General features: G+C 48.8%; 1 protein-coding gene across 2 annotated transcripts in view; it reads right to left on the reverse strand.

The window, feature by feature from the left end:
• The window catches only part of NTN1 (netrin 1), a 129,481-nt gene extending 118,648 nt beyond the window's left edge, over nucleotides 1-10,833 (reverse strand). The window contains exons 1-2 of one of the 2 annotated variants that reach the window (XM_034408066.3): nucleotides 10,457-10,833; nucleotides 6,776-7,838 (exon numbers count right to left, since the gene is read on the reverse strand). In XM_034408066.3, the coding sequence (XP_034263957.1) occupies nucleotides 6,776-7,796 (1,021 nt within the window). In that variant the 5' untranslated portion in view covers nucleotides 7,797-7,838; nucleotides 10,457-10,833. The remainder of the gene's footprint in view (nucleotides 1-6,775; nucleotides 7,839-10,456) is intronic. The other variant, XM_034408049.3, reaches the window with a different exon arrangement.
• Between the last annotated feature and the right edge of the window lie 721 nt (nucleotides 10,834-11,554).

An 11,554-nucleotide genomic window follows, 5' to 3' on the forward strand; every position in this document is an offset into this window, starting at 1 on the left:
TAAATAAATCATTAAATAAATACAGTAGGCAACAAGTAATCTGTCTCTTCTTTCTGTCTCTCCACTTCTTATCTTTCTTTTCCCAACTCCCATTTTCTCTCTTCTTCCTCTCCAGCAGCAACCTTGAGAGTTTATAAGTTTCCTTTCCCAGAACAATCACACTCTGCTCCAATCTAGAGGACTGGAAAGCTTATGAAACCATAAATATCCCTTAAGGTGTCACATACATTCTACTGTTTTTACTGTATAAGACCTAATAAAAATAATTTCAGTAAAGCATGAAATTACCATCTCTACAGGTTGAACTGTATTCATTCTCTAAGGACAAAGGTCTTTGGCAGCTAAAAGAGCTGTAAAAAGGTAAAGGTTCCCCTTGCACATATGTGCTAGTCGTTCCCGACTCTAGGGGGCAGTGCTCATCTCCGTTTTAAAGTCGAAGAGCTAGCGCTGCCAAAGGCGTCTCCGTGGTCATGTGGCCGGCATGACTAAACACCAAAGGCGCAAGGAACGCTGTTACCTTCCCACCAAAGGTGGTCCCTATTTTTCTACTTGCCTTTTTTACGTGCTTTCGAACTGCTAGGTTGGCAGAAGCTGGGACAAGTAATGGGAGCTCACCCCATTACACGGCACTAGGGATTCGAACATCTGAACTGCCAACCTTTCGATTGACAAGCTCAGCATCTTACCCACCGAGCCACTGCATCCCTGCAAAAGAGCTGTATATGGTCCGTATTTTGTTGTTTCATTATTAGGGGTATGGTGAGCAAGTCAAAATTATTTTTTTAAAAAATATATATTAGGTGATCATGATTTTATAGAATAATTGGAATTGTGCAGATGCTGCAGGTAACTTGAAAATAAACAGCTCCCACTATCTATCAAACCCAAATTCAGTTGCTAGAAATAAATGGAATATCAAGGGCAGAATCAGTCATGCATTTTGTCTTGACATTGTAGGGCATTTGGGCCAGACAGTTTCTCTCAACCCAAACCACTCACAGGGTTGTTGTTGTTGTTGTGGAGAAAATAGGAGGAGGAAGGGATATTATGTATATTTGCTGCCTTGAGTTATTTACTTATAAGGTAAGAATGCCAGGATTTTAAAAATTGAATAAATAAAATGGTAAAGAAATTCATACGCCAGCCTGTAGAAGTGATGCAACAAAACTAGACTTACGTTAAAGGGTAGAGAGGAGAGATAATTCAGAGAAAGAGAATATCACAGGGAGAAATGTTACTCCAAATCTACTCTCATGAATCTAGTCCAAGATCTTTCCTGTGCCCTCAAATTTTTAAAAGAAAATAAGGAAAAAAATCAGTTTATTAAACATTCGTATCAAACTAATCTTCAGGAATGTTGGAGCCTACTCAAGACTTTCACCTTCTTAAAATGAAAAAAGTTCCACAGCAGTAAAAGTTTACTAATTGGCCATCTGCTGCCTTCAAAATTTGTACTTCTCTCCACTTAATGATAGGGTTGGCCTGGGAGCACTTAAACAAAAAATCTAGAGTTAAACTAGTAGAGTGGAACTTTCTATTCTGCTGTCTTTTCTGAGGGCCCCCAAACATGCAATGCCTTTTCATAGTGATCAATTAATTTAAGGAAGGAGAAAATAATCTGTGAGGTTATTAATTGTATTTTTGAGGTGCTGTTGACTTAATGTCCTTTGAGTTTTGCAATCATTGCAAGTAATATCAAAAACATATCAAAATTTAAATTAAGTCAGTAAAGATAACGTATGCTCCAGATATGAACTTTATTTTCTAACCCTAAATCTAGAGCAAGATTTATGCAAAGTGACAGCGCCATTCTCCTCTGACTTAGTTTACCTCTTTTGGGGCTTGAACAATATTTTTCTGAAGCATCAATTCAATTCAGTTCAGTTTATTACAGTCATAGACCAGAGACCAGAACAAATAAAAACACTCAACAAATGTACAATTAAAAATTCTAGTATAAAATAATAAATAAAGTATCAGATGAAAACTCAATAAGGAGTCTCCTTTAGTTCTCCCAAATGTGCTTTCAACATAGTGAATCCTGTTTTCTCACTGCCATAAATATTTCGTTATTATTATTGTTGTCAATTGATGTCATACTTTCCTGGCAATTATTAAGAATATCAAAGAGATTGTCCTGTCCTTATCTGCAGTTTATGGTGTCACTATCATGCCCTGATGGCCTCCAACTCTCCATTTATTTATTTATTTACTTATTTATTTATTGGTTCAATTTATATGCCACCCTTTTCTGGAGACTCAGGGTGGTTTACACTGCGTTAAGCAATAGCCTTTATACTTTTGTATATACCTGCTTAGTAGGGCTTTCGCCACCCCCCCCCAGCGGTGTTCTTTTTTTTATATACAAAGTCAGCTTATTGCCCCCACAAACCGGGTCCTCATTTTACCTACCTCGAAAGGATGAAAGGCTGAGTCAACCTTGAGCCTGGTGAGATTTGAACTTGCAGTAATTGCAGGCAGCTGGTGTTACTTAACAGTGCTTTAGTCTGCTGCGCCACCAAGGCTCTTTTTGATCACATAGTATGGTCTTCATCTCATCCCTGGCCCATAAGTGAAAAGGGCTTAAAATATGAAGGATAAAGGTAGCCTTTTTCACCCTTAAGATGACACTTTTACATCACAGCTTCAAGATATATAATTTGTGATACTTTCCCACTTATTATCTGGGGAACAATCATGTCAGTTGACCTACAGTCATTGTGATCAGAGGTGCGTTTTGGATGAACATGAATATGTGACCCACACACACACACACAAAACACACTGAACCACTTTTGAAACCAACTTCTTTGTAGGCTTCCTACAATATAGAAGCAAGGAGGACACAGTACTCCGATTTTGTTTGGGGGGGGGAGGAGAAAGGGGATACATTTATGCAATTCCATATTAACAGTGCTTGAACATATATTAGCCTTATTTTATTTTGCTTTGTTACAGTTTCCAGAAAATAATGGAGAACGTTGAACTGAAATTTTAACACATAGCTTTCTCCAGCTTCCTTATAAGTGTCAGATTCAATCATACTCCCCTTCAAAAAAAGACAGGACTGTCTAGCAGCTAGTCAATTAGAGAAACTCTGCAGAAAATGTTTTCCTATGTGCTAGTTTATTTCACTTTTAATTTGAACGATTTCTAAGTAGGATGTAGGGCTGCCAAATCTGCCTAGAGAAACCCAGGCAGAGCTCTGAAGTCAACCCTGCTCAGCTGATATGGTGCTGAATGCCTTCTTCCCTGGCTGATGGGGTGCTGAAAGGGGAGGGCTGCCAATCCAGAAAGAGACAAGCCTTAACTGGAAGTGAATGACATCTCACAGATCAGGACAATGTCATCTGACACGATAGGAATTAGCAACAGGGACAACCGATTTTGCATCAGCCTGGTTTTGTGCCAGTGCAAAGAGGAGTGGATGGGACTTTAAGGTAATAATAGAGAAAGGCCCTATATGCCATTCGAAAAAGGGGATATAATAATTCTGGATACTAAACTTCGGACTAACTTTTCTCAAATTCTGGTTCATATGCAACACTATTAAACAGGGAGCATAGCACATTGTCACCTAGATTTCCTCCTGGCTGTCAATTTATCGGTCCCAAGTGAACGAAAAATGGATACAGCGTATATGTTTGTGTATGTGTATATTCCCTTCACATGACATACAATTAAGCTATGGAATTCAGTGTACTACAAATGAAGTAATGAATGTAGTATCAAATGAAGTATCACCACCCTGAAAGTTTAAAAGAAGAATAGGCTTGTCTATGAAGTAAAGCTACCCGAGGTTACTCATTAGTTTTATGTCCTGACTTTCATCTAGTAGGAGCTCATTGCATTGAGTATGCATTGCATTATTCCTCCTGTTTACTTCCTTAACCAAAACCCTGGGAGATAGATGGCTAAGGGACAACTGATTCAACTGAACTTCCATAAACTTGGATCTCCTCAATCTTTGTCCCACAATTAGTAGTACTGGTGATCAATATATAAGAAATGAATTGTTACTATGCTCATATCCTGCTTAGAAACCTGGATTAAAAGCACCTTTACTTGGATTCCTTGCAGCTGTTACTGTCACTGAAATATAGGGAAAGAATGGAGGGGGGGGGAAACTTTCAGGAAAGTCAGAATATTCCTATGATTATTCCAATTCAAGAAATCAAAAAGGATTGTGACCATCTGGACACACAATTAGCATTCTGTCTTGGTTGTGCTGCAATGGGGGAGGCAGATAAACCCTGTCTATACAATCAGGACAGGGTTAGTGAGCATCCAGCAGATTCAAGGGCAGCAAATGAGCTCTTCTAATCGCAAACAACTCATTAGAGACAGGCACCAGCAACAGAATGTCTTTCCGCGCTTCGCCCTCATACATCAAAACCATCTTAGCAGAGAAATGGCCATTCTTCCTTTCTCTCTCATCAACATGTGACATCCAGAAAATGTACAGCTACGAATGCGGGGGGGGGGGGCAACATTTCCTATGCATCTAGATTTAAAATCTATTTCCTAGGACTGAAAATGGAAAGAATTGAATAATTCAGTTCAAATTATGATTATTCTCTCCTTCTTTACGATACAAAACAGAGGGAAAATTTGGTATTTTTCAATAATGTCTTTTAATACGTAAAAGCACTATTCTCTAGGAAGGTTTGTCTCTTTATAAGCATTACAACTCAAATATTGAATATTCTCATGTTTGTATGTGTGTGTGAGAGAGAGAGAGAAAGCGGGGAGGGAGGGGAGCACATTTGTTAGTTTGACACATATTTTACTGATAACTTCTTGACAGAATTGTACTGGCAGTAACGGCACTTAATTTTTAGTAATATCCTTAAGATTGCATTATTCCTTATTTTCAGAAAAGGCAACATTGGTTTCAGTAGAACTTACTTTCAGCTGGATAGTAAATAAGTTGCAAAGTTTTAGACATTTACAGGGAAATTCCCAACGTGTCCTTCCAACCAGAGTTATTTGGATATTCCACAAACATTTTAATTCACAATTTGGAAGCAAATGCTGTTGGAATGTATGACCTTTTTTTTTTTAATGCAGCCTATGCCGCACTATGCAGACTGCAGTAAAACTATCTTCTACATTCTACATACACAGAGGTTTGATACTGACAGATGGTGGAGAAATAAACTACCACAATTTTTTTAAAAAAAAATAAGCAGCAGCTGGAATGTTTTTCTTTTCTCTTTCTAACACTTTTGTAGATTTTAAGGTGAAGTACACCACAAGTTTAAATATTCCCCATTCACACCTCATATTTGCCTGTAAAGGGGATAATTAGGGAGTCTTTAGTGCTTTCTGAGCTTAGTTATTTGCTTGCAGATGTTTCAATACCCAACTAGGTAATACCGATTGGGTAATTCCTATTTGCTTTGATCCTGACCAGTTCTGGAATCTCCTTGAAAGCTCCTCAGATCTGCCCCTTGTCTCTCGTCAGTCGCCAATTGCGTGCCTTTGCCCTTAGCAAAGACTAAGGATCCCCAAGATCAAGTGTGTGATTTTTTTCTTCATTTCCCTGATTCAAATCATCACCATCTGCGGTAGAGTTTCCCTCCAGAACAAAACCCCTTCCCTAAATACTACAGTACTAAGCGGAATTAGGGACCCACAATCTCCTCCGCATCAAGAGAGAGACGGGGGGAGGGAGAGAGAGAGGGAAAGAGAGAGGGAGAGAGAGAGGGGGGGGATTTGAGGGATTGGACCGCTCTTGCCAGCGAGCGGTTTCTGCTCCGCTGCGCCCTCCAATTCCAATTCAAACCCAATTCCTCTTTGAGGAAAGAGGATCGAAAAGAGGATCGATCGAAGTAAGCTCTGCCTATTTTGCCAGGTCGCTCAGCATCCAGGGAAGCGGGAAAAGACTATTCGCGTGTTTTTTGAGGGGAAGGGAGGGAATCATTTGTTTGTAAAGGTGTCTCACTCCTCGCCTTCCCCCTGTTAAATTACACCCACCTCCTCCCTTACTAATTTCAATCTAACCCGGCCTAGCTCTTGGGGGAAGTTTTGCCCCCTTGCTGGCGTTCAGAGGACTCAACGGTCCGCTTTCCCGTCGGCAGTTTCTCGAGGGGGCAACAAAAATCTATGGAGACTCCGGGACAGCGAAAAGGCGAACGCCTTCAAATCGGGGGCCCCTTTATGGCAGGCAGGGTTCTGCCCCGAGGGCTGGGGGGGTCTCTCTCTCTGGCCACGTGCCAAGCGCGTTCCACTTTCTAGCGACACGGCAGCCCTAATAAGGCACCGAAGGCCCACGCGGGACTCTATAAAGCTTAGCCCCCGGCAAGAACTTGCTTTGAAGGCGCCAGTTCAGATCGGAGACCTGCAGCTCGGTACTAAAATAGACCGGTTGCACAGGCCGGGCTGAAGCCCAAACCTTGAACAACTAAAATTATAATCCTAAACGTAAAATATAATTCTAAACAAAAAAGGAAAGAAATGGCAAGTGGGTGCAAACACACACACAACCTCAATCAAACCAGAGACCTCGCTGAGACGGGGACCGCAGCCCTTCAGTACAAACCCACCCCTGACCCCCACAGGGTCTCACTCACCCAAGGCTGCCAACCGGCCGACTTCCCTGCAACCTGCAGGGCTCGACAGAGCGGGTGATCGGGTGAGACCCGCGACCCACCGCCCTCCCTTCCCCCGCGCAGAAGATCCGCTCCGCACAGCAAAGGCGAACCGGTAGGGCGCCAGATCCGGGACCCGCCGGGGCAGCTTAAAGGGGCTTGCCCGGGCCGCGGTAACTCACCGACGCACTCGTTGGCTTCGCGGGCGGTGGCCCTCTGCCAAGGCCTGTCGTAGTGGAAAGGCTTGCAGCGGTCGCACTCGGGCCCGGCGGTGTTGTGCTTGCAGTCGCAGACCAGGTGGTCGTCGCGGTCGCGGACGCAGCGGGAGGCGTGCCCGTTGCACTTGCAGCGGCCGCCCACCTGGAGGTCGGAGACGGCGTAGTAGTAGGAGTCGCGGGCCAGCTCGGAGTCGTCCTCGTTCTCGTCGCCGAAGGTGTGGAGGCGGCTGAAGACCACCTTGATGTCGGTGGCCGTGACCCAGTCCTGCAGGACGGGCGAGTTGTCGAAGTCGTGGGCGGAGGGCCTGCCGTCGAGGGTGCTGAAGGCGATGAGCCCGCCGCTCAGGGGCCGCATGTCGGTGTGGGAGTCGGTGCAGATGGCCTCCTGCTCGTTTTGTTTGGTGATGGCGGCGCGGCTGGGCTTGTTGTACATCTTGCGGCACTGGGTGGAGTAGAACTGGAAGGGCACCCAGCTCTTGCCGCCGTCCATGGACTTGGCGATGGCCATGGACTCCGGGCGCGGCGAGCAGAACTGCAGGCTGACGTAGGTCACCTCGAACTTCTTGCCCAGCGCCAACACCAGCGTCACGTTGAGCGGGTGCTGCACGAAGCTCTCCGACTGCCAGCAGGTCAGGTTGTGCGGGTTGTTGAGGTCGGTCAAGTAGGAGGCCGGGTGGGCCCGCTTGGGGTCGGCGGCGTCGCACAGGTGGCAGCTGCGGCTCCGCTCCTCGCCCTTCTCGGCCAGCACGCAGTAGCGCGCCTGGGGGCGGCCGCAGGTGCTCGACACCTTGACCTCCTTGCCGAAGGCGGCGTTGACGAAGTCCGGGATGCAGCGCCTCGGCTGCCCGTTCTCGTCGTAGCAGGGATCCGGCTGCGGGGCCGTCTGCACGGCGAACATGTTCAAGCCGTAGCCGCCGCGCACCCCCTCGGCCAGGCAGGCCACCGCCGCCAGGGCCACCAGGGCCTCCCAGCCTGCCGGGGACATCCTGCCTGCCTGCCTGCCTGGTGGGCGCTGAGGGAAGGGAGCCTGTGGAGAGAAAGGAGAGAGCGCGGGTCAGCTCTCGGAGCGCTTGGACACCTCCCTTCCCTTCCCCCCCACCCTCCGGGGCCTGCCTTGGCAGCCTCGGCTCTGACCGGCCAAGAGAACAGGCGTGTTTTGGGGCGCAGACCTCCCGGTTGTCCCAGCGACCCGCTGAGCCGTAAGTGGAGGACTGCTGGGGCTCGTCCCGGGTTGTGGGGGGCGGGGGGGGAGAAAAGAAGGTGTAACCCTGCTCGCGAGCGGAAAAGGAGCCTCAAGGGAGAAGAGCGGCCCAGCGAGTCGGGGGGGAGCCGCTTGAGTGACAGATGCCACAGTCCGCCTCAGTTGAAAAGGCCGCTTTGGGAACGTAAGGCCCACCAGTCACGCGGGGCTCTCTCTCTGCTAAGTCGTCTCCCCCACCCACATACACACATACGGGTCCCCCCCCCCCAGGGCCGGATTTTCCTATAGGCTAACTAGGCTTCAGCCTAGGGCCTCAAGATCAAGAGGGGCCTACATTCAAATTGTAAGCAAAATTAAAATTACACTTTCACTATAGGTGAAAGGGCCTCATAAGTGGAATAGCCTAGGGCCTCTTTTCATCTAAATCCGGCCCTGCCCCCCCCCCCCTTTGTGCCAAGTCAGCGTCAGCCTGCCCCGTATCGAAGTGGAATTCCGAACCTAGTTGCGCCCTTTGCGAAGCCAGACTTGGATGGGCTTGCACAAACTAGCCTCAATCTGTATTGGGGTTCAGGGCACGGGGGAACCTAGCCCATGAGTTCAGGGCAACGGCTTGGAAATCTTTTCACATTTAAGAGCCGCTCTTGCCCTCTGTCATAAGGCGATACACACACACGCACATAAATTAAAGCGGAGGGGACCTTTGAAGGACTCCAAAGGGCACCCAAACAACAGCAATTTTTGCCCGCTGGAGATTTATTTCCACGGATCACCTTGGGCCTCCTTTTTGTAGCTAGCTGCTCTCTCAGGAGAATAAGACAAGTAAGACAACCCTGTCGACCTACCGCGGAAGCTTAACTCCTCCACCCTCCTGACTTTCAGGGGAATATGAGCCCATTCCCCCTTGCGCGGAAATCTCCCCAGGGCACCAGGTAAAACGTACTCATTCTCCCAGCTTTTCCCTCACGCAATCGGTTGTGATAGGGCAGACGGGTGAGCTTTTGTAGTTACAAAATCCCTGTCAGGGAGATTAAAAGTTCGAATGGAGCGAACCGACAGAAGGCTTTCACTACTGTTGGCTCGAAAATACCATCTGGAGGACTCCAAGGGCCTTGGCTCTTAGCTTGTCCAGCACCCTTGGGCTTAGACCCAATCAATGCTTATGAGGGGGTCTCTTTTCTTTTACCTTCACTTTCCGAGAATGTCGCCCCGAAGAGCTTGCTTTTGGAATCGAGTCCCCTGTGAGGACCGACTGATCCCCCAAGATCACAGCAATGTAGGAAGCTGCGCAGCCGAAGTTGGTAGTTCTCTTTACCTAAACACCCAACCACAAATGTTCCAGTCACACTTAAACCTGGCGGAGGGGAGAGGGTGGGGACCACTCAGAGCTTCGGTGTGTCGCAACTACCCAGGCAGTTGGGTAGCGTTAAGTGAAGCAAGGTTCCATTATCCAAGGATCAGCGAGCCTCGTGGGTTCGCCTATCTCGCTAAGTCAAAATGTGATTTGGGTAGCCCAGGACTTAACACTACTTGTGAACCAAGGCCTTAAAACACGTTAGGCCAATAGTAGTTAACATCTAGAGGCTTAACACACTGGAGAAACCCCTTCCTCGTGAGTAATCGGAACGTTTTCTTAGCGGAGCGCTTGGGATATTGCACTGCACGAGAGAAAGCCGTTTCTCTTTCCCCAAAAGGGTTTCCTGGTGCTTCCCTCCGGCAAAGAAATGGCCTTAAGGTCGCAGCCTGAGCGTGCACAAAGCCTTCTGCTGGGAATTGGTCCCGAGGTGGTGCAAGCAGTCAACGAATACAAAGGCTGGGCCGGTGAAGCGGCAATTACCTGCCACCCAGATCTATCACCGACGGAAGAAAGGCAAGGATGGGGCGGGGAAGCTAAATCTCAGCCGCCGCCGCCCCTCACGATCAATCAATTCAGTCCAGACTCCCGAACCCTACTAGTTAAACAAGCGCCGGTCCAAAGCCCATTTGGGAAGTGGGTTTGGTTTCCCAATGCAGATCCAAGCAGGGGAGAGCCCTGAAAGATTGGGGGAAAGGTCTCTGCGCGCCCAACATGGAGACATTTGCGAGACTGGCGGCTGTCCCGCGGGGAACCGTTGCCAGCTGGACCGTTTGGTGGCCCTCTTGTTGCTTCTTCGGCCTCAGCCGGAGAAAGAGCCCGCGCGGCTAGAGATGCGCCGGAGAAGTTGGGAGGCGGCGAGAACTTCTCGTCCGTCTTTTGGCAGGAAGCGTCGGTCCCGCCTCGGTCGGGCAGCCAGACTCTCGCTCTCTTCAGGTAGCGGTCAGCTGGCCTTCCCACCCCGGAGCCCGCCCTTAGCTGCCCCCGAGAGCAAAGGGGGCGCCCGGGCTGCTGCCTGCGGGACAGCTCCCTCCCTCCCTCCGGCCGGCCTGCCTGCCTGCCTGCCTGCCTCTCGGACTCCTTCCCGAGCTACCTTGCCTGCAGCTGGTCGTTCGCTTCCTCGGCGGTGGCGCGGGCAGCCGCAGCTCCAGGCGAGCTGGAGACACTCAGGGGTCTCGATCGGTGCCCATCGTGCTGTCCCAGCGAGCGGCCGGGCTCCGCGGATGTCGGGAGCGTGTGAGGCGGCAAACGCGGGCCGAAGTTGAGGTCATCCCGGAGGAGTGACACCCCGTGGGCTCGCGCGGGGGAAGAGAAAACGACATCCACTGGCGGGATGGCAGCTCTCGCGACGGACGGGGGCGGGGAGCGGTGTGTGCGGGAGGGGGGGGGAGGGAGGAAGCGAGAAGGGGCGGCCCTGGCACTCGTGCACTTGCGAAAGGGAGGGGGAGGAGCGGTGGGGAGGGGGGAGGCGGAGCCGGAGTGGCCCAACGGGGCAGGATCAGGCTTGGCCTTGGAGACTTCCTCATCAACACCCATCTCAACTGGACGGGATAGAGAAGATCCCCTCGAAAAAGCCAGGTGTGAAAAAAAAAGAGAAAGAGTGGCTGATGTCCCTCATCTTAGCACAGCAGAAAAGCCACGCTTTTGCTTTATGGCAAAGAATCTCCATCCCCCTCATCCTACTTAAACCGGCGTTTCTTTCTGACCCAGGGCCGAAACGTTCTGGAGCTTCAAAAAAAAAAAGAGAGAGAGAGAGAGAGAGAGAGAGAGAGAGAGAGGGAGAGAGGGAGAGAGAGAGAGACTGGACAACCATTTGTCTGGAATGGGATAGGGTCTCCTGCTTGAGCCAGGGGGTTCGACTAGAAGACCTCCAAGGTCCCCTCCAACTCTGTTATTCTGTTGTGTTCTGCGGCTCAAAGAGCCTGTAGTACAGCGGACTAAAGCACTGTTATTAACAGATTAACTTCTGCTGCTTGCAATTACTGCAAGTTCAAAGCTCACCAGGCTCAAGATTGACTCAGCCTTCCATCCTTTCAAAGGTAGGTGAAATGAGGACCCAGATTGTGGGGGCAATAAGCTGACTTTGTATAACGCATTGTAAGCCGCCCTGAGTCTCCGAAGAAGGGCGGCATATAAATTAAAGCAAAAAAATAATAATGGAGAAATTGGCTGGCAAGAGGCTAAAATAAGC

The sequence above is a fragment of the Pantherophis guttatus genome, chromosome 2, assembly GCF_059756535.1.
Source record: "Pantherophis guttatus breed Tessera chromosome 2, ASM5975653v1, whole genome shotgun sequence".
Lineage (NCBI taxonomy): Eukaryota > Metazoa > Chordata > Lepidosauria > Squamata > Colubridae > Pantherophis > Pantherophis guttatus.